Raw genomic sequence first — 21,276 nt, forward strand, 5'->3', positions numbered from 1 at the left:
GGCCGACACAAATGGAAAAATGTTCTATGATTCCAGTCAAGATATCCATATAAGACAAATTCCAAGTAGAATAAGGTAGCCAGGGATTGAGGGTGGTGAATGTTTAATGGTTACAGTGTCACTTAGGGAAAAGGAAAAGATTCTGGAGATAAATGGTGAGGATATTTTTACAACATGGGTGCAGTATGCTATAGAAGTGCATACTTAGTGCTCGCTTCGGCAGCACATATACTAAAATTGGAACGATACAGAGAAGATTAGCATGGCCCCTGCGCAAGGATGACACGCAAATTCGTGAAGCGTTCCATATTTTAAAAAGAAAAAAAGAGAAAAGAAAAAAAAAAAGAAGTGCATACTTAAAATGACTCAAATGATAAATATTATATGTTTGTAATCACAATTAAAAAGTGATACAGGTTACAACATGGGAAAGCACTGAAAACATCCTCAGTGAAAGAAGTCACACAGAAAAAGCCATGCAGATCATAGTCATCTTGTCACTTTAAATCCATGAAAGTTTTTGACCTGAGGGAAAGCCCCAGTGGTGGTCCCAGAAAAAGAAAACTGCATTAGAGTGGAGAAAGACATTTGCACAAAGTTTGGGCAGCTGATGCAAGTTGAAGTGGTCCTATGGATAGGATTGAAATGTGGACACCATAACTACCCCCCATTTGGGGGTTATGGGCTGGTTCCCTGAGAAAGTGACCCTGTTTTGGGTAAAACACATTGCATTTTTCGGTGTAAATATAGAAAACTTTGTACCACTATTTAAACTTGAAGCTTTTGAAATTTTACTAGAAAGTTTCAGTAAGTCACATGCCAGAAAATCAGAGATGGCATCAAACATTGCAATAGGGTCCAAGACTTAACCAGACCAAATTCAACTAAAGTAGTGATGCTAATTGCCTCGTAGTAGTCCACATGGTATCAAAAGTCACTGTAGGAAGAGTAGCCACCATGCCTTGGGTGCTGAGGATGGCCCTGACGGAACTGAAACTGTGAGATGTCTGAATTCTAGTTTTCCATGTAACACTACACCAAAGCAACTGTCAGAACTATAAAGTGAATTCAGGGACTTCCCTGGCAGTCCAGTGGTGAAGATTCTGCACATCCACTGCAAGGGGTCCGGGTTTGACCCTCAGTCAGGGAATTAAGATCCAACATGCTGAGTTGCATGGCCAAAAAATAAATCAGTAGAACTGCAAGATCATGTGTGATTCTCTACACTAACAATGAACTATCAGAAAGAGAAATTAAGAAAATAATCCCCTGTACAATTGCATCCCCCCAAAACTAGAAATTTAACCAAAGACTTGAAAGAGCTGCAAGCTAAAAACTGCAAGACACAGTACTCAATTAAACTGAACAGATATGAAAAGATATCCCATGCTCATGGGTGACAATATCGTTAAAATCTCCATTCTAACCAAAGTAACATACACATTCATGCAATCACTGCCAACATCTCATTAACATTTTTCACAGAAACATAAACAATGTTAACATCCATGTGGAACCACAAAGGGCCCAGAAGAGCCACAGTGACCCCGAGAAAGGAGAACAGGCTGGCAGCATCTCCATCCCTGACTTCAATCTACATTACACACCTAAAGGCACCACAAGACATGTGGAACTGTATCAGAAACAGGCAGAGATACCAGAGAGCCCAGAAATAAATCTACAGGTTCACGGTAATCAATTTACAAGAAAGGAGCTAAGAACACACACCCAGGAAAGGACAGTCCGCTCAATAAACCATGCTGGGAAAAACAGACACCACACACCAAGGAACAAGACTGGACAGCATTCTATACTGCAGACAAAAACTGACTAAAAACCCACAACTTTCCACATCAAGCCCTAACTGTCCTGGGTCCTCTGAAGACAGACACTCAGCAACAGCCACACACAGAAAGTTTCTTCCCAATTCTCCTCACCTTTTCCTTCAGCGGCACCACTTCCCTGCAGGTCCTGAGGAAACCAGGCTCCTGTCAGACTCGACTGAACCCCACAATGTCCCAAAGCCAAAGCCCTAATGGGTCCTGAGGGGCCAGATTCCCATCACCCTGGATTGAACCCCAGAATGTATCAAAGCTGAAAACCCAGTGGGTCCCAAGAAGACCAGACTCCCATCAGCTTAAGATGAACCCCACAACGTCCCAAAGCTGAAGCCCCAGTGGCCAGACTCCCATCTCCCTGAACTGAACCCCACAATGTCCCAAAGCTGAAATTCCAGTGGGTCCTGAAAAGACCAGACTCCCATCAGCCTGAACTAACCCCACAATGTCCCAAAGCCAAAGTCATAATTGGTCCTGAGGGGCCAGACTCCCATCACCCTGGATTGAACCCCAAAATGTATCAAATCTGAAACCCCAGTGGGTCCTGAGGAGACCAGACTCCCATCAGCTTGAACTGAACACCACAATGTCCCAAAGCCGAAGCCCCAGTGGATCCTCAATGGCCAGATTCCCATATCCCTGAACTGAACTCCAAAAAGTCCCAAAGCTGAAGCACCAGCAGGTCCTGAGGAGACCAGACACCCATTCAGCCTGAACTAACCCCACAATGTCCCAAAGCCGGAACACCAGTGGGTCCTGAGGAGACCCATCTCCTGTCAGCCTTGCCGGGAGCCAGCACATGAGATCCCACCCATGACAAGGTCACGAGGAGAAAACCTGACAGGCAAGGCAAATCGGGTTTTCAGGGATTCCGAAAAGCTGCCCCCAGCGCTCACCTTAAAGATGATATCTGCCTTTCTGATGCTTGCTTCAATAGACTACTCCCTAATTTCTGTGACACAGGCAGAAGGCCTTCCCCGATCTCTTCCCAAATAAGAATCAATTTAGAACTTTAATCAATAAGTTTCCTGGGTGGTGGTATTTTATGAGATTATCCAGGGTGAAAGGAGTGTTTTAATTTAAACTACTTTGCTGGCATTTTAGTTTGTTTGGCAAATGTGTTTACGCCGTTGATACTAATATGCATGATTGCTTATAATACCCTAATCATAAAATAGCATAGAGAACCTGATTATATAAAAGCCCTAATAGACATAGAGCCTTTTTGAGGGGTGAAGGAGTCCTATTAGAAATCATAAGAAAAATTATTCTAAAGGTGGTTATTGGGTTGACATTCGCTTGCTATGTTTTGCTTGCTGTGTTTTTGCTTTTAATGTGCTAAGGTTGTGTTATAGAAACCATTGTTAATATAGTTATAGATCTAGAAAAATAAGAGCTTAGCCCTAGTGTGGTACCAATGAGATGGTTGTTAATTGTCAGCCAGGAGTGCTAGGCAGGGGCTGCCTCACCAAAGTCGCAGAGTCAGTGTGGGGTAAACTTCTTAGATAAACTCAACTGACAACTTCTGCAGAAGGATTAATTTTTGTGTTAACAAGGTTATACTTCTGCTCTGTACTGTTGCCCTATGAGACTGCTACCTTTCAGTTATGGTCACCATAGAAACAGAAAATAGGTTTACATTCACCTGACTTGCATAAAATATTAATAGGCCCCAAGGCCAGAATATAATGTACAAGCCCCTCATAAACAAAGAAGTATGCAGAAAACACCCTGGTTTCGTGAAGAACAAGCTGATGTAATGTTAAACTATCTTCCCCTTAGAAATGTACTAACTTAGGGTATAAAAGCTACGGTAAAAAATAAAACATTGCCAGACCCTGCCAGACTCTGCTGCACCCCCCGTCTGGTCTCTCTCTCTCTCTCTCTCTCTCTTTCCCTCGCAGACTTGACCCTATCAAGGCTGGTCTCACGTGTCTTCTCTCGCCGACGCCATTCATCCCGAGGGTACCCCCTGGATCCTGCCGCTGGACCCCGGCACAGCCTGAAGTGAACCCCACAATGCCCTAAAGCCAAAACCTGAGCAGGTCCTGAGGAGACCAGACGCCCTGTCTTCCTGAACTGAATCTCACAACGTCCCAAAGCTGAAACCCCAGTGGGTCCTGAGGAGACCAGCCTCCTGTCAGCAGCCACACGCAGGTGCTCAGTCAGAGCGGGATTTCCGCTTGGGGTGGGGGTGGGTCAGGGAGGCGGGCTCCTCGCTCCCTGCCAGCCAATGAGAACTGCAGGTCAAGCCTCCCTCACTCGCGCAGGCACAGCCAAGTGGAGACTCCGCCCCTCAGGGCAGTTCTGCTAGGTCTATTCAATTATGGAAATTCAAACTGAAATATTACCAATATCCAAAACTTCTCCAAAACAGTTAAGGAATAATTAACTTGAAACTGTATAGAATGAAATGTAGTCACCAAATTCACTCAAATTTACTAACAGACATTTAAATTTTGAAACTATCAAAATTGTGGACATAAACATAGAAAATCTACATGAACCTGGGTTTGGCCTGTATATCATGAGCTTTGAGTTTTAACACACAAGCTGTCAGTCCACAAAAGAAAAATATTGTGGACTTTATAGAAATAAAGATGTCTATTCTGAAAGACCTCATTCAGAAAATCAAAATAAAAGCCACAAACTGGGAGAAAAATATTTTCAAAATTCATATCTGATACAGGATTTAGACACAAAATAGACAAAGACCTCTTGAACAACCCTATAAACAATAAGTAAAGATCTGAACAGACACCCAGCCAAAAAAGTTATACAGATAGTACAAAACAGAAACACGCTCAACATCATACACCATTCAGTTCAGTTCAGTTCAGTTCAGTCGCTCAGTCGTGTCTGACACTTTGCGACCCCATGAATCGCAGCACGCCAGGCCTCCCTGTCCATCACCAACTCCCAGAGTTTACTCAGATTCATGTTCATCAAGTCAGTGATGCCATCCAGCCATCTCATCCTCTGTCATCCCCTTCTCCTCCTGCCCCCAATCCCTCCCAGCATCAGGGTCTTTTCCAATGAGTCAATTCTTCGCATGAGGTGGCCAAAGTATTGGAGTTTCAGCTTCAGCATCAGTCCTTCCACTGAACACCCAGGACTGATCTCCTTTAGGATGGACTGGCTGGATCTCCATTGGGGAATTACAAATTAAAGTCACGGGCTATCACACTACACATATTAGGGCTGCTAAACTCTAAATATATGACAATACCAATTGCCAGAGGCTGAGGAACAGCAGGAACGCTCCCTCACTGCTGGTGGGATGCACACATAGCCACCTTGTAACACAGTTGGGCAGTTTTCTCCAAAGCTAAACAAACCTCACCTTGGGATCCAACAATCGTACTTCCAGTATTTAGGAAACTGCTTTGAAAAACCCAGGCCCAAGTGCAAACAAAAATGAACTTAGGCACAGCAGCACTATCCATAATAGTTAAAAGCTTGAAGTAATCAGGGTATCTTTCAATAGATGAATGAATAATCAAATTGGGATATAGCCATCTCAAAGCAAGTAAAACATGCCACCCCATAATATGCCTCTCTGCTGTGAGGATTGCTTAAGTCCACTTCCATGAAAAAAAAAAAAAAAAGAGGGCTCTCCGGAAACTATGCAGCAACTGCCATTTTGTGATTGACATTTACAACAGAGAAATCTCTGCATTTGAGGGTTGTCCCTGTTTGCACCAGAAATACAGGATAATTAAAACTCAAGTAACATCAATGCAGAGGTCCCGACTTAAATCTATAAACAATCATACCCTTCCTTACTGTGTTTTGTGTAATTACCTTCCATAATGGGCTTCTCCCACTCTTCGGGGTCTTCTGTGTTTAGCTGAAGATGGACGTTTCAGGGAGTTTCTTTGGCAGCTCCCCTGTATACAGAAGCTATTTGTTGTTTTAGTCACTGAGTCGTGTTCGCCTCTTTGTGACCCCATGGACTATAGCCCACCAGGCTCCTCTGTCCATGGGATTCCCCAGGCAAGGATACTGGAGTGGGTTGCCATTTCCTTCTCCAGGGGATCTTCCCAACCCAGGGGTCAAACCCAAGTCTCCTGTATTACAGGCAGATTCTTTACCACAAAGCCACCAGGGAAGCATAGAGGAGGTATGCTTCTGTTTTTTCTCCTGCAATTTGTCTTTTATTATGGAAGGGCAGAGTGAAAATTTTTCTCCCTTCCATACAAAGGCAATGGAGTATTACTCATCAGCAGTAAGAAATGAACCACCAAACCTTGAAAAGCATGGTTAAATCTCACGTGCATATCACTCAGTGAAAGCATACAGTCTGGAGAGACAGACTGAGACTGTCTTTGCCCATAGTTTATTTAACACAGAATTATAATAATTGCATAAGCCAGTAACATGCAGGATAATGTTTTCTTATAATAAACCAATAAAGAAATAACATAATCCAAACAAATGATAAATTAATTACACTGTTGTGCCACAGAAGGGGAGATGACAGGAATAAAGTCCAAATTCAGTTGAAGTTATTTATCACTTAAGGTGTAGCTTCTCTAAGAGGATCTCCAGAGAATCAGGAGCCAGCCAGGAGCTGCTAGGGAACGATCCTGACACAGCTCGCTTCATTCTTAAATCAAAACAACTTTACTTGCAAAACAACCTCTTTTGGCCTTTGTCATAAAGAAGTAGATTAAAACAACTTCACTTCCATCATAAAAAGTGCATTTGAAATCATATCAAACCAACACACAGCACTCTGGAGACTGGGAGGAAGTGGAGGAAGGGGAATGATGCTGGGCGAGGTGGTCTCTGCTAGGGCCGGAGGGATGCAGAAGGACAGGAATCCCAGCCCCACCCCAGGGACCCTGCTTCCATGGGTCTGCACCATGTCGAAGCCTAGGGACAGCACTTTTAAACATCCCTCCAGGTGACCTAGCAAGCAGCCCAAGGGCCATGAAGTTAAAGAAGGTGATGGGTCCAGCGGAGCGCAAACAGAGCAAGGGCTGTCTCACTGACTAGAACCCCTCCAGCCTTTGGGGACAGGGCGGGGCTCACATTTGCTGACTGCAGTCTCACCCAAACAGCCACATTGTTCTGTTACAGATGACTTCACTGCAGGTTATTTCTCCTAAATTCTTGGAACTATGTGTACAAGTAGGTTATATCATCTATGGGTTTCATTTCATCCCCTTGCTAAGGGGATTACAGACTGCTTGTGACAAACAGACGCCCAAATGGATGAGAAACTCTAAGTGCTCAGAGGACACAGGACAAAGGTATGGGATCTGTGACAGACTCAGGAGCAGCTAGAGGCGCGTGAGAGGCAGGGTGTCAAACAGGGCTGGGTAGCCGACCCGGACGGAGCTGCTCCGGAGGTTTGCTGAAGGTGCGAGTCGATGCTGAACAAGGAGTCCCCCGGCGTCAGGCAGGGCAGAAGCCCTGGATCCTTGCAGGGACCCTGCAGGAGAGTGGGCCTGTCCTGCCAGATGCCATGGGCCGCCAGGTGGCAGCATGGGACAGGAGAAGAAGGGCCAGGCCCAGGGCAGGAGGGCCAGGACGGCAGCACTGCTCGTGGGAGATCAGGTCAGGAGCCCAGGCGGCCCAGCCCCGCGTCTCCATCACAGCACTGGACTGTCTCCCCCAGACCCTAGACTTCACCAGGCTGGAGGACCACCGAAGGAAGCTAAGTCAGTGCAGTCCCCTCCTTGCTTCCTGCAGCGATATGGTCATCCCACCAGGCCTCAGAGACAGCCCAGCTCCTCGCCACTCGGTCACTCTCAGGCCCACCCTCTGTTCCCTGGAGGCTGCTGCCCACTTCAGGCTTCCTGTGGCCCTGGGCCCATCTCCCAGCACTCAATCTGCAGGACCCAGGAAGCCCTCAGGAAGTGCCCCACCCCTCTTCACCCACTCCTGCCCCAGTGGAGACCTTCAGGCTATCTCAGGGCTCAGAGCTCAGTACTGGGCCATGAAGCACGTTGAGTGGAGGGGGTTTTCCACCCCAAAAGAAAGGCCTGGGCCCGGGCCCAGCCCAAGAGCCTGCCACTCTCAACCACAAGCAAAGCAAGGCTAGAGGCCCTCAGCATCGCTTCCTTCCTCACTGACCAGGCTCACCTTGCCCCCTTATGTATGTCCATGCACCCCAAACAGCTTGCCAACCAGCCCTCACAGAGCACCCTGGGCCCCTTGCTGCTTGGCACCCACTCAGGGCAAGGGGTGAGGACACACCCCCAGCTGCCCTTCTTGTGCTCTCACTGGCCAGGCCTTGATGAGCAGGTTGGACCCGCCCCCCAGACTGGCCTGTGAGGCATAAAGCCAGCGAGGCAGCTCATGAGTCACCGCCGCTGTCCACCATGAAGAGAAGCAGCGCCCTCCTGCTAGCGGCTCTCACTGTGCTCTGCACCTGCGGTAAGTCTGCACTGACAGGGGCTTCCAGCACATTCGGGAGGCTGGGGCCAGAGGAACAGGTGGGAACCTCGGAAACTAGAAATCCAGGCACTGACCCTGCAGTGATTGATGCCCATCTTTCCAGGCACCCCGACCCACTTCCATCACAGAACATGAACATGGGCAATGACCCTGGTGCCCTTGCTGACCCCAGTCCCCAGGCAACCCTACCCCAATCATAGACTAAGCCCAAATGGCCCCAACCCCAGCCCAGCTTCAACCTCTGTCTCAGCCCCTGTGTCACCACCAAGCCCAAGGTCACCAACTCAGCCCAACTCAGGCTGACCCTGACCCCAATCCAAGCTCCAGGTAAGCCAACCTCACAGGAAGGGGAAAGTCCCACTACATCAGAGGCTTGGCTTTCCTTCCTCAGTGATGCCAGGGAGCCCAGGGTGAAAAGAGGCAGCTGAGGTTAGGGTGACAGGAGGGGTCTGAGGGCAAGTGGAGTTGGGGGATGTTGCAGAGGAAAATATGGGGCAGGTGGGGTGGGCATTGATGGGGAGAGTCTGGAGAACCACTGAGGCTGGAGGTGGGGGATCTGGGGCTGGGGTTGGAAAGAGTCCTGTCCTGGCATCATCTCACCCCCACAATACAGGGCTGGCCACAGGGGAGGACAGCGAAGAGCTTTTCATGGACTTCCTGCAAACGCTGCTGGTGGGGTCCATAGAGGACCTCTATGAAGGGCCCCTCAGCAAGTACAACATCAATGCAGACGCCAAGGCAGCAATAGCCGAGCTCAAGTCCTGCATAGACAGCCTGCAGCCCATGCACAAGGCGGAGCTGGTCAAGCTGCTGGTATTGTGGTCGGGGGGCAACCATTCCCTAAAAGCCTGCAACCCCGGCGGGACCCACAGCCCTATTCCTTAGGCCCTTGAAAATGCCATAGCACCTCATTGCCCACCCAGTATAACAACCCATGCCGCACCTTCCCACAGACACCTTCACCTACCTCTGCCAGCAGAGGTGGACATCCCAGACCTCACTGCCCACAGCAGCCTTCAGCCTCCCCCTACATGCACATACATGCATATGCACATGCTCACCTCTGCACACACATGCATACACACACATGCAAACACATGAACACACCCTGCTTCCCCAGCTGCTGGGAGGTGACTGGCTGCAATGCGCAGAGGCTGGCTTGGGCCTGTTTGCCTGATGGAGCTGTGGCTTTCCAGTTACTGATCAATGGGCATGGAACCGCCAGGCCCCTTGGCCCACACGTGTCTGCCTTCCAGGTGCAGGTGCTGGGCAGTCAGGACGATGCCTAGTGGACCCCAGACGTGGCTCCAAGCAGCCATAGGACCAGCTACACAAGCAGCCATGACGACAACACCCCTACCACTTCCCTATGCATGAATTTATCCTCAAGTCATCCAATCAATAAAGCCTCCTGTAGCTCAGGCTCTGGCTCCTGTCTCTCCCCACCCTCAGGGACACTACAGACTCCCATACCCAGGGTCATGTGAGTGGAGCACACATGTGTAAGTAACTCCACATAGAGGGCAGACCCGCCAACAAAAATCCAGGCAGACACCCTTGTAAGGAAGTAGACAAAGCAAGACAGTGTGTAGGCAGACATGTAGATGCAGGGAGGCATTGGACACAAAAAGGTCTGCAGAGGCAGAGGCAGGGGCAGGGGCTCAGAGCTAGGAGCAGCAGAGAGCCCCAGAGAGAGGCAGTGGGTACAGGCTGCCTCAACCCCAGGGCTGAGGGTACAGGCCGGGTGGGGGGGCTCTACGTCTGAAGGTTATCATTTTGAGACAATAAATGTGCACAATGTACACATGACATGGGTCCAGGGGTTGAGAAGTCCCTCAAGGAAAGACACAAAGTCCCAGCTGGAGCCCCAGGAGGATTCTGCTAGTGAGGACACTCAGGGTCCAACGGTGGGCGCAGCTCGCATGGTGGGAGGAGAGCAGTGTCAGAGGAAGGCGCCTCAGCAGCTCCCCACACCAACACCTGCCCCCAAACCAGGGCAGGCCTGCCCTTTCCTGGATCCCTGGACCCCCAACAGCCTTCCTGTGCCTCAGTTTCCCCAGCTCAGTAGTCTTAACTGGGGGCAGGATTGAGCAGGTTCAGCTCTGCCCCTAACGACCTTACTCCTTGCCTCACTGTGCTGGTCCCAGCCCTAGCAGTCCCTGCCTGTCCTCTGCACTCTACCCTGATCCCTGCAAAGAGGAGCAAAGCAAAGTCTCGGCCCTGAGCCAGGCATGGTGTGGGTGGAGGTCCCGCGCGCTGAGGCCATTGTCTCCATCACATAGACAGTGATCTAGAATCCACCATCCCACAGAGCCACATTCTAGAGCTCAGAAGCGGGGACACCTCCCCAATTCTTGACGCCCCCAGAGGGAGAGGAGAGGCCTTCCTCTCCATACTCCTTTTCTGGAACACCCTGGCACCAAGGCTGGTGTGACGGGACCACCTCTGAGAAGGCTCAGTTCATAGGTCACTCTGAGTGCTGCTCCCAGACCAAAGAGGTGAGGGCCCCTCCAGAGCGGCCCCCTCCCCACTCCAGAGCACAAAGAAGTTCCCCATCTTTGTCCACTGCTCCTTACCCTGTCACACTCAGAGTCCTCTGAGCACGAGGAACCTGCCCAGACCCCCTCAGAGCCACTGTGGGCAGGTCCACAAGCACTAAGACAGCTTCATGGGCTTGTCCGTGAGGCTCTGATGCTCCTCCTCTTGGGGGTGGGTGCAGCAGAGCCAACCCACTGCTCTAAGCAGAGGCTCCCAGTGATCGAGGCGCAGTGCCTGCAGTTCTGCCTGTCAGTGCGGGCAAGAGCAGTGATGGGGGTGGAGGGCCCAGGCCTTCCAGCACTCGGTCACCCTCCCATCCATGGACAGAACCAGTCATGGCGGAGGAGGTATGGGTGGGCACCTGGAGGCCCCATCGTCCCCGGGGGCCCATCATGGCCCTCTACAGCAGCCCTGGACCCAAGTACCTGATTCCACCCACCACGGGTAAGCCCTTGGGACTCTGGGAGGGCGGAGCAGGGGAAGCAGAAGCCAGGTCTGGGGTGGGCCTGGGCTCATCTGTCACTCCCAGACCATCAACTCCTCTAGGGTCAATGGGGGTTGGGGGGAAGGGCACGGTCTGGTTCCAGGCAGCTCAGAATCCCCGCCCCGCAGGCTTTGTGAAGCACACGCCCACCAAGCTGCGTGCACCGGCCTACAGCTTCCGCGGGGCTCCCATGCTCCTGGCAGAGAACTGCTCCCCAGGGCCCCGCTACAGCGTGAACCCCAAGATACTGAGGACTGGCAAGGATCTTGGCCCCGCCTACTCCATCCTGGGGCGCTACCACACAAAGACCACACTGACCCCTGGCCCTGGTGAGGGCCCCTGGCTCAGCCCCAGCCCTGCCCAAGCCTCTGCAAACCTAGGGGCATGAGCATGTGAAGGGTACAGCCATCCTCACCCTCCCAACCCACCTTCTCCTCACAACAGAGCAACGTTGGGCCTGGTGGGGAGCTGGGACCCAGTGCAGCCTCTGAGACTGGTGTCCAACTCTGATTGAGGGCCTTCCTTGTCTGATTGATCACCGCACCAGGCCCACATCAGACTCGCTCTCCAGGCCCCTGTCTCTCTAACTCCTGCAACCAGAGTTTTCATCCCGGACACCCCTTGCAAAACCACGGTTGCCTCTCACTGGGGCCCAGAGGCCCCACACCTGCCACGTCGGGGGTCCTCCTTGAGTTGACCAGGGCTAGGCATCTGTTTTGATCTGTAGGATTATTCTTACCCTCCAGCACCCACATTCTTCCCCCCAACCCATCCCAGGCGACTACTTTCCAGAGAAATCTACCAAGCATGTGTTCGACTCGGCGCCCAGCCACTCCATTTCTGCCCGAACCAAGACCTTCCGAGTGGACAGCACCCCAGGTCTGCAGCAGTCTCAATGACCCATGGCTGACTGGGCTGGGGACCCTGTGTAGGGTGGGTGAGGGGGGCCACCCTGATAGCTGGTCTCCTGGAGGTGGAGAGCCCAGGGAAGAAGCCAGTGGAGACTCGGGCACAGGGCTCTGTCCAGCCTGAGACTCGACACTGGTGCACCTGCAGGCCCCGCAGCCTACATGCTGCCCATGGTGATGGGCCCCCACACGGTCGGCAAGGCCTCCCAGCCCTCCTTCTCCATCAAGGGCCGCAGCAAGCTGGGCAGCTTCAGCGACGACCTGCACAAGGCAAGGGTCACCTGGCTGGGGCACAGCACTGCTTACCCCCTAGAGAGATGGCCCATCTGGTCCCTTCCCCCAGACCCCAGGGCCTACCAGCCTGACCCCCATCCTCCAGAAGCTCCGAAGCTCTTCCTCCTCTGGGAGCCTGCCACCTATCTGGCCCCACCCTCACTGGGCTACATTCCAGAGGTGAGGAGGGGCAGACGGTGGACAAGGATGAAAGAGGTTAAGACTCGGCCAGGAGGCTGACAGTGCTGAGGAGTGATGAAAGCGACGGGTGTGTGGGTGCTGCCTGAGAGGCGAGGAGAGTCTGAGACAGCGCAGCACGCAGGAAGATGCTGAGCAGAGGAGAAAAATGGGTTGTGACGTATTTGGGGGAGGAGGGCTCTGGCTTCAGAAATAGCCAACGTAAAGGCACTGAGATGCTTGTGTGCCTGGGAGCCTGGCGAGGCTGGCATCACAGCACTGCCAATCTCACCAGCCCAGCCCGTGGCCCTTGAGTCCCTAGTCGGGAAGGGGCCTCTTTCACACACACTCATGGAAAATCTGGGGCTGGCACAGACTGGGGTGTCATTGCCACGGTGAGGCTGAAGAGAAGGTGACGTCCACACAGAGAAGGGTCCAGAGCACTGGAGTGTTGTCCCACGGTATGGTCATTGTTTGGAGACAGAAGAGGCCCCCGACACACAGACACACAGTGACTTGGGGCCTGAAACACACTGTCTGATGCCAGCCCTCGGAGGCCCCGCACTCTGGCAGGCTGAGCCTGTCTGAGCCTCTTTCACCCTGCAGACCCCAGGTCCCGCGGCCTACCGCCAGACTGATGTCCAGGTGACTAAGTTCAAGGCTCCACAGTATACCATGGCTGCCCGGGTGGAGCCCCCAGGGGACAAGACCCTAAAGCCAGGACCAGGAGCCCACAGCCCTGAGAAGGTCTGGCAAGAGCACAGCCCAGATGGGTGGGGTGGGGGCAGGAGGGGTGACATGGCCCAGGGGGTGGCGCGGGGAAGGGCGTGCAAGCCTGCAAGGGTCATGGTGGCCGGGTACCCTCAGGACACGCGTTCCACCACCAGCCCTCTCCCCCGCTGGTGGGCTTTATGTTCCCAGACCCCCAGACACAGGATGGTGAGTGCTGCCAAGCGCTCACCACACCCAGGCTCTGCAGTCAAGCCTGGCAGAGCGGACTTCCTGCTGGTCACCTTGGCCCAGGGCTTCAGGGGTACAGCAAAACCGCCGTCAGAAGCCCCGGCCCGTGAGGGCAGAGCCTGCGGGGTGGGGGCAGCAGTGCCGGCTCCTCACAGCCGTTCCTCCCCCAGGTGACGATGACCAAGCCCTGCGCCCCTGTCGTCTCCTTTGGCATCAAACACTCTGACTACATGACGCCCCTGGTTGTGGATGTAGAGTAGCCCAGCCCTGCCCACCCCCGTCGCTGGAAGCCTCTGCATGTCACATCCCCCCACTAACAGACTCCCTGAGTTGAGGGCTGTGGGCGCCTCCTCCTCCGGCTGGGCTGCAGCCAACCTGGCCCTGGAGGGCAGAGCATGCTTGTTTGGACAATTGCTTGGACATAGAAAAAATTGTTATTTTTTCTATGCGTTCCCATTTGCTAACCTTGTTTCTTGCTATGCCCAGATATATAATAAAATCATGGATTCTACTAGCGATGGTCTCTCGTGGGGGAGGATCCAGCTTTTCCAGAAAGAGGCCCCCATAGGCGATCATGCCATCCCATGTCAGGTTCTAGGGCCTGGGGTCTGAGCTGAGAGGAGGCCTCATTCCGCCTCCATCCCTGCCCTCCACATTCTATTGTATCCTCCAGACAGTTTCTCTCTGTGAGACTGACTCTTCCCTGCTGAGATATGGAGTCTGTGCCCCTTCCCTGGAATCTAGGATAGACCCTGTGACCATCCTGAATAATCATGCTGTTGTTACTTGACTTCTGAAGCCAAGCCACACAATATACAAAGGGTTTCTGTCTGGACACCCTCCTTCTCTTTGCTCATCCTCCCATCAGCCACCATGTTGTGAGTAAGCTCAACACACAGCAAGGCAGTGAAGCCAGTTGGGCCCTCAGCTCACATCTGCGACCACCTGCAGATTTGTGTTGAGCTTTCAGCGGGTGGTAGTGCCAGCCTGTGTCTCCAAAAGGCTGTAACTAACATCCTAGAGCAGAGAGAACCGTCTCTGTCTCAAACACAAATAGTCCCCATGAGACATAAACCACTGCAACTACACCTGAAGGTGATCTGTTACACACCAAATACAGGAAGCATAGGAGGATGTGGACAGGGAAGCGGGTGTCTGAGCTGGGATGAAAAGGGGTGTTTCAAGAGGGTACCCTGGAGTCCAAGGCCAACCTTGAGGAATGAATCTAATCTTCACCCCAGTCCTGAGCAGGTAGCCCTGTTGCACCTGTGTCTGCAGCTTACAAAGCACATGACAACTGCTGACCCTCACTGAGCTGTGACCATGTCAGGCTACTTGTTCTAAGTACTCACATATATTCCCTTAAACCTGAAGCAGTAATGCTATCACCTTCCCATCACAGTCACAGAAACCTGGGCAAAGAAAGGTCCAGGAGCAGGAATTGTCAACCCCACATCTGCCTGCCCAGGGGGATGACTGAGGAGCACAGCAGGGCCCAGAAAAATAGCATCAGAGTCAAGACCACCAGTGCCTGTGGACAGTCTGGGGACCAGGGTCAGTTCCAGACAAAACTTTCTGAAGCCCCCTAGGAAACGAAAACACCAAAGGCCATGTTTACTTTATCACGATACTGTTTATTTCAAGTTTTTATTGCTAAATGCCTTGTCTTTGACTTAAGGGATAGAACCTGGCTGTTTGTCCACACCTGACACCGAAAGTCCTCAAGTCCGTCTCTGTTTCATAGTCTCAGAGATCACTGTCAGCAACCCCACTGATCCTCGGGATTAGGTGCTCAGTGTACAGGGCTGAGGAGGAGAGGGTGAAGGCCCACAGGAAACCCTGCTGACAGCACAGCAGAGCTCCATGCCCACTTCAGGAATTCATCTAACACAATGAGAAACAAATACCCAAACCCCCAAATAGCTGGAAAGGCTACAAAGAGTCATAGAGATGGAGAAGCAGGGAGGCACAGGGGGCAACCTGAGGGAAAAAAACACAGCAAGTGAAGGTCTCAGAGATGGCCAAGTCATCCTCACAGAAGGGACTTCACTGACAGCTCAGTTGGTAAAGAATCTGCCTGCAATGCAGGAGTCCTGGGATGGGATGGGAAGATTCCCTGGAGAAGGGAAAGGCTACCCACTCCAGTATTGTTCGGAGAATTCCATGAACTACAGTACATGGAGTCACAAAGAGTCAGACACGACTGAGCAACTTTCACTTTCCTCAGAAAAGACCACCCTGAAACACGAACTCCAAATTCCTGGTCTGCTTTGGAGCAGGCCAGAGGGGGGAAGGCTGCCCTGGCTGAGCCACTTTCTCAGGAAGCAAGGTTAGCAGACCCAGAAAAGGCAGGGGCCACGGAGTTCAGGTCTGGGGGTATCTGCTGCTCCTGCAGTGACCAGATATATATGGGTAGTAGCTTTGAGCATGGTGACCAGTGGACATGTCCCTATGACTAGGTTCACTGTGAGATGGGCAGAGAGCAAAGCCAAAGCTGTGGTATACAGAAGAACGGGGATCAAGGCATGACCACAGGGGCCTGTGAAGGAATGTCAAGGAGGACAGAGAAACACCCAAGCCCCAGGGACACAGAGGCAAGTAGCCAACCTTACTGGCTGAGAAGCACACACCGGAGGGAGGGGAACAGTCAAGCAGACCACTCAGGAAGCCAAGGGCCCAGCCAACTGCAGTGGAGAAAAGGGCTCCATGGCAAGTGTCAGGAGAGGCCAGACCTGCTAGGCAGAGAACAAGGGAGAGCAGGAGGAAAAGGAGCAGGAGTGGCAGGGCCAGAAGGCGAGGTCCACATGGCCAGAGAAGAGAACAAGGTGGGCGAGCAGAGCTGATGCACCACACATGGCATGAGTGTGCGGGTAGCTGCACAGTGAGCCAACAGCCCTCAGAGAGTCAGGTGCGTAACTAAGAGGATGGGAGCAGGAACCAGGAAAGACACAGAGCCAATGACTTGTTTCTTACAAGTGTTTTTTATGGAAAGACAAGGATACTGGGGACTCACAGTGAGGTACAAAGAAGCCACTGGTTTGGTACAAAGAAGCCACTGGTTTGGCTGGGCCTGTTAGTTCAGTTCATATGAGCAGGGGACTGACCAAGTGGACACTGAGGGCCCAAGGAGAGGTGGGCAGACACTGCTGGGTTAGGGTTAGCTTAGTGGAAACTGCCCACGAACCCTCAAAAAGTGACCTATAGGGACTTCCCTGGAGGTCCAGTGGTTAAGACTCCACACTTCCACTGCAGGGGGTACAGGTTCGATCCCTGGCCAGGGAACTAAGATCCCACACGCCATGCAGCTTGGCCAAAAATAAATGAATTAAAAAAAAAAAGTGACCTATAGGTCCTAAAAAAAAGTCATTATCCAGAAACCTCCTGCCTACACCCGTAAAAGCCCTGCTTCACACCTTGCCTGACTTAAGCATCAGATGGACCTGTTTCTAGAGATCTAGCCTCCTGGAAACAGATCTCTGGTGCTGGGTAGATCCTGAATCCCATGAAAACATTAGCTTCTGCTCCTAGATACATGGCTGGGAAATTGCCAGGATCTGGATCCCAAGTCTTCAGCCAAGGCTACAGATCCTTCCTCCATCCACATCCCCCTGCCCATCCCTGAGGGTCTGGTTTCAGTCGTGGGATTGGAGGGCAGGAAGAGGACGTTCAGCAGGACCTTTGAATCTCACTGGGTCACGGATGACCAGCAGCCCTGGCTAGAGAAACTGCAATCTCCGGGCTGAGGACACTCAGTTGGAGGTGACAGCAATGATTTGAGCTTCACAGCCACACCCCCTTCCTGTGTCAGCTCCAGGCAACTCAAATATCAGACACAGCCTCATCCAGACCAAGACAGCGTAGAGGAGCCTTGAGATGTTCAGAACCTTGAGGGCCGAGGAAAGGACTGCTGCTCACAGGTGGCCGTGTCCAGGATTCCCAGATGCTCTGCTTGGACTCAACACTGCTGGGGCTTCTAGAGCCCAAGGTGGCAGAGGGAGCTGGGCCTTGGCTACCCCATAGGGATAGGGCCCTTGCACACATAGAACCAGCTAACATGGGCTCACTGGGTTAGAGGCTCCCAACCACGCAGGAAGAAGATTCCTAAGCCATGATCATCATTTCAAAGGAGTATTTTGTAAACAAGTTCTCTGGAGCCCAAAACACCAGACAGAGGAAGATCCTGGTTTCCCCAGGCAGCCACTGAAGCCAGCTCCCACTGGCTCACGTCCTTGCCCTCGACAGGAGGTAGGAGAGGATGAAGAAGGCCACAATCAGGCCCACAGCCATACCACAAAGAAGCTTCCGGTTGTCTCGCCCAGATCGCGCCATTGTGGAAAACCGCTTCACACTCCCTGTGAGTAGGCCCGTCATACTTGTGAAATCTGAGTCCTGGGGGAGAAATTCGAACATTGTCACAAAGCGATAGGGACTCCACAACAAACATACACAGATGGGGGGCCACAAAGCAGGTGGTGGGGAGCTGAGCTGACCGTGACACTTGCAAACCGCAGACCCTTACCATGCCGTCCAGGTACCGGTTCTGGTCCTCCGCATCCCTATCAATGTCCAGAGCCAGCTGGTCAGGACACAGAGGGGGTAGGGTCAGACCAGGACAAACACATGAACAGCACCTGACCCCCAACAAGATCAACAAGAGATCAGGAGATCCAAATGCCACCTGGGCCTCACACAGATGAGTGTGCCGTGGATGGGACAAAGAGAATGGAACTACCTGAAACCCATCCAGGTCTTTACCGCCCTCTGATCCCCCCTCCAGGGTGCCAGGTGGAGGCAAAAGGAGAGGACCATCACTGACCGATTTGAGCCTGGTGACCTTGGAGGCCAAGCTGTCAGCCATCCGCTTGTTCTCTCGGTCTAGAATCTCTTCCACAGCACCAGGGCTCTGAGCTGTGAGGAGAGAGAGAGGCTGAGGGCATAAATCCGCCCATGAACATCCCCTTTACCCCTGTACCTCAGCCCTTTATGGCCTCCAGACTCTGACTCCAATCCCATCTGGCCCAGTCAGGTGTCTAAGGGAACTGGGATTTTGTGTGTCTGCTGAGCAGGTCCTACCCTCACCCAGGATCCAACACTTCACACATGAGATAAGACTGTATAAACAACAGTGTGTGTGAACACAGGTCTTGTGCATGTATCCAGGCTGGGATGGGTGGGCGGACACCTCCAAAGGGCTCAGTTTAACCAGTACTTTCTGACATTCTGTGACAGAACTTTTACCATCCCTCCGCAGATGTCACTAGCAACGTACGCAGAACCTGTTCTCAAAAAAAACCCCAATGAGCTCTGGTAAAGACTTTCGAAAGACTTACTAACAGGGCTTGAGACTGATCCCACACAGGGTCTTGTGTGTCACCCAAAGCCTGGTACCTGCTGAGACCTGGCCTGTGACTGGCGATGGGTCTGGTGATTCAGAATTACCATCTATCAGGCTGGTGAGAACTGTTTCCCACAAAATTCGGGGTGCATATTTGCCTCGGGCCAGATGCCTCAAGGAGACTCATCAAAAAGGGGCACAGCCCTAGGAACCATGGATGTTTATAAACCCCAAAATAAGAGGTGTTAGGGTCCTACCAACCGATTGTAACATTAATTCCTTAAAAGTCACAACAGCCCAGCGAAACAAGCATCAGCATCCCACTTGGCAGGTGAAAAGAGAGACTCCCAGAGGGCAAGTGGGGTACCCCGACCCCAGTGAGTACTAGGCATGCTTGGGCCCTCCTATCACGCGCAGCTCCTACTCCGAGGGGGTCTAGCCTCCGGGACCCGTCGACCAGGAGACCCGGCCAAGGTCCCGTGCAGAGCCATCTCGCAGGGACGGAACGGGTGGGGACTGTGGGCATCCGGACCCCGCAGTTTCACGCAGCAGCTGGGCAGGAGCGCCCACAGGGACCCAGCGACTCATCCACAGCGCGGCGGGCTGCACCCTGCCCGCCCTGCCCAAACTACGTCCGCCCGTAGGGTCTTCCCAACGACGCCACCTAGTGGCGCGGAGAAAGGCGAAGGCGGTTCCAAAGGGCAGCGGAGTCGGCCCCGTCGAGCCCTGTAGCCACCCGCCTCCGCCCTTCCGTGCTCACCCCGAGCCCAGTCCGCCATCGCGTCCAGCTCCGACCCGGCGATCTGTCACCGCTCGCCTACAGCCTCCTCGGACGTGGCGCAGTCGCCGGAAGGGGCTCCCGGCCCCACCCCTTCCGCCTCAGGCCCCCCACTTCCGGCCGAGATCTAGCCAACAGAGACTCGGCTGTGAGAACTGGAAGGATCTGACGTTTCTTCCGTCATTTGACTTGGGGATGGGGCTGGCGTTTGCTCTCGGGACCCCTGGATGGTTTGTATTTTTAGAGGCAAGTATGGTGCGGACAGACACTGCAGCAGCCATTCCCGCCTAAGGCGGAGTCGGCGTCCTAACTGGGAAGAGCACACGGGCCTTTCCCAGGTCAAAGAGGCTCCTCGCCGCGACTCCGCCGGGGTTGAGGCCCGGCCCGCCCGGCTGCGGTTCAGTTAAGGAGCGAACTCGGTGGGAAGCCCGGTTCCAGTTACTGCCTGCAGGACAAACTGGAGATCAGTGCCTGGAACGAGAGAGCGGTGCGGAAGTCGCAGGAGTGAAGCCCTCCGAAGAAAACAAGAAAGCAGGAAGAGGGGTGGGAGCGTGAGGGAAGTGGGTATGGTAGGAGCCAGTGCTTTTTGACCTTCCACGCGGTGCTGACAAGGGGTCTGACACAAAGTAGATGCTCAACAAAGCCTTCTTGCCCGGTGGATGGATTATAAGTTACCCACCCATCGTAATGGAGCAACTGCTGTGACAATCCACTGAAATGGGAACTTTTATCATCCCCGCTTTTCGAAAAAGGGAACAGTCCGAGCAGACCAGCAGGTGTACCTGCTTACACAGCAAGAAAGTCACCGCACACAATCAGACTCTGTCTTCATCCTGACCTCTCCTCCCCAGTCTCCCTTTTCTCTCAGCCCCAACAATGATGTTTCTCTCTCCCACCACGGCCATTCCCACCCTTGCATTGGCCACTCCTGCCTTGCATAACCTTCCTTCAGAGCCTTTCCTGGCTCACTCCTTAGGTTCCGGTCTCAGCAAAAATGGCACTTCTTCAGATCTCCTTGCAGCCCATCAAGGCCCTTTTCTTATTCAATCACAGCACGATAGCTGCCTAACGTCGTCTTGTTTGCCCGTTTTAGTCTGGCACATAAGCCCCAAGAAGGCAGGGACCTGTGGGTTCTATTCCGCCCCCCCCCCCCTTCCCGGCTCCTCGCATGCAGTAGGCACTCCAACGTCTGTTTAGAAACCAAGTGGTCCGGAGGTTGTAAAGTCCTTTCCACCTCGACTTTTCCTTGGATATTTCATTCTTTCTGTGCATCAAGAGCGGTGTTGGTGTGCGTGTGATGGAGGGGTGCGGGGCTGAGGCCCTCTCCGGTTAGGAATCCTGGCCCAAGGAGTGAGGCTCACCGCTGGGTTCAGGGCGATTCCGGCCCATAGGTCGGACGATCACCGACCCAGAGCTTAAGGCCAAAGCTGACTCGGCAGCAAAGTCTTCAAGTTCTATCCAGCTGTTCCAGGCCTCGCCCCTTTAAGGCGCCGCACAGCCCATAGAGCTTGGCGCCCGCCGTGTCCCGGCTTCCCCCGCGCTCAGCCCGTGACACAACCTGCGGCGCCGCGCACGCC

At 52.8% G+C, this 21,276-nt stretch overlaps 3 protein-coding genes and 1 non-coding gene across 9 annotated transcripts; 3 read left to right on the forward strand and 1 right to left on the reverse strand.

The window, feature by feature from the left end:
- The first annotated feature begins 207 nt into the window (after positions 1-207).
- On the forward strand, positions 208-314 carry LOC122431535. Its single transcript, XR_006266552.1, has one exon. It is a non-coding gene; the product is annotated as a U6 spliceosomal RNA (small nuclear RNA).
- A 7,765-nt stretch (positions 315-8,079) lies between these two features.
- On the forward strand, positions 8,080-9,668 carry SCGB1C1 (secretoglobin family 1C member 1). Its single transcript, XM_043452273.1, has 3 exons — positions 8,080-8,225; positions 8,860-9,059; positions 9,503-9,668. The coding sequence occupies exons 1-3, from the start codon at positions 8,171-8,173 to the stop codon at positions 9,533-9,535; spliced, it is 288 nt and encodes a 95-aa protein (XP_043308208.1). The 5' UTR covers positions 8,080-8,170; the 3' UTR covers positions 9,536-9,668.
- A 1,394-nt stretch (positions 9,669-11,062) lies between these two features.
- On the forward strand, positions 11,063-13,897 carry ODF3 (outer dense fiber of sperm tails 3). 2 transcript variants are annotated; one of them, XM_043451153.1, is made up of 6 exons: positions 11,063-11,228; positions 11,397-11,597; positions 12,046-12,147; positions 12,325-12,446; positions 13,233-13,373; positions 13,757-13,897. In XM_043451153.1, exons 1-6 carry the CDS (start codon positions 11,120-11,122, stop codon positions 13,844-13,846), a joined length of 765 nt encoding a protein of 254 aa, XP_043307088.1. In that variant the 5' UTR covers positions 11,063-11,119; the 3' UTR covers positions 13,847-13,897. The 2 variants fall into 2 exon arrangements, with proteins under 2 accessions (XP_043307088.1, XP_043307089.1); XM_043451154.1 differs by lacking the exon at positions 13,233-13,373 and having other exon boundaries at positions 13,757-13,846.
- A 1,302-nt stretch (positions 13,898-15,199) lies between these two features.
- On the reverse strand, positions 15,200-21,264 carry BET1L (Bet1 golgi vesicular membrane trafficking protein like). 5 transcript variants are annotated; one of them, XM_043451157.1, is made up of 6 exons: positions 21,061-21,241; positions 19,682-20,170; positions 18,403-18,494; positions 18,106-18,162; positions 16,930-17,975; positions 15,200-16,784 (listed from the first exon to the last, which is right to left on the reverse strand). In XM_043451157.1, exons 2-5 carry the CDS (start codon positions 19,698-19,700, stop codon positions 17,808-17,810), a joined length of 336 nt encoding a protein of 111 aa, XP_043307092.1. In that variant the 5' UTR covers positions 19,701-20,170; positions 21,061-21,241; the 3' UTR covers positions 15,200-16,784; positions 16,930-17,807. The 5 variants fall into 5 exon arrangements, with proteins under 5 accessions (XP_043307092.1, XP_043307090.1, XP_043307091.1 ...); XM_043451155.1 differs by lacking the exon at positions 19,682-20,170 and having other exon boundaries at positions 21,061-21,254; XM_043451156.1 differs by lacking the exons at positions 19,682-20,170; positions 21,061-21,241 and adding an exon at positions 19,289-19,668.
- Between the last annotated feature and the right edge of the window lie 12 nt (positions 21,265-21,276).

Source organism: Cervus canadensis, chromosome 29 (assembly GCF_019320065.1).
Source record: "Cervus canadensis isolate Bull #8, Minnesota chromosome 29, ASM1932006v1, whole genome shotgun sequence".
NCBI lineage: Eukaryota > Metazoa > Chordata > Mammalia > Artiodactyla > Cervidae > Cervus > Cervus canadensis.

Excerpts from the sequence above, each read along its gene's own strand:
- SCGB1C1 (XM_043452273.1), top strand. The coding sequence starts at position 8,171 with ATGAAGAGAAGCAGCGCCCTCCTGCTAGCGGCTCTCACTGTGCTCTGC. Across the intron at positions 8,226-8,859 it reads CACTGTGCTCTGCACCTGCG|GGCTGGCCACAGGGGAGGAC; the intron begins GTAAGTCTGCAC and ends CCCACAATACAG. Across the intron at positions 9,060-9,502 it reads CGGAGCTGGTCAAGCTGCTG|GTGCAGGTGCTGGGCAGTCA; the intron begins GTATTGTGGTCG and ends TCTGCCTTCCAG.
- ODF3 (XM_043451153.1), top strand. The coding sequence starts at position 11,120 with ATGGCGGAGGAGGTATGGGTGGGCACCTGGAGGCCCCATCGTCCCCGG. Across the intron at positions 11,598-12,045 it reads CACACTGACCCCTGGCCCTG|GCGACTACTTTCCAGAGAAA; the intron begins GTGAGGGCCCCT and ends AACCCATCCCAG. Across the intron at positions 12,148-12,324 it reads CCGAGTGGACAGCACCCCAG|GCCCCGCAGCCTACATGCTG; the intron begins GTCTGCAGCAGT and ends GTGCACCTGCAG.
- BET1L (XM_043451155.1), bottom strand. The coding sequence starts at position 21,088 with ATGGGCCGGAATCGCCCTGAACCCAGCG. Across the intron at positions 18,495-21,060 it reads GAATCGCCCTGAACCCAGCG|CTCAGAGCCCTGGTGCTGTG; the intron begins GTGAGCCTCACT and ends CTCTCCTCACAG. Across the intron at positions 18,163-18,402 it reads AGGTCACCAGGCTCAAATCG|CTGGCTCTGGACATTGATAG; the intron begins GTCAGTGATGGT and ends TGTCCTGACCAG.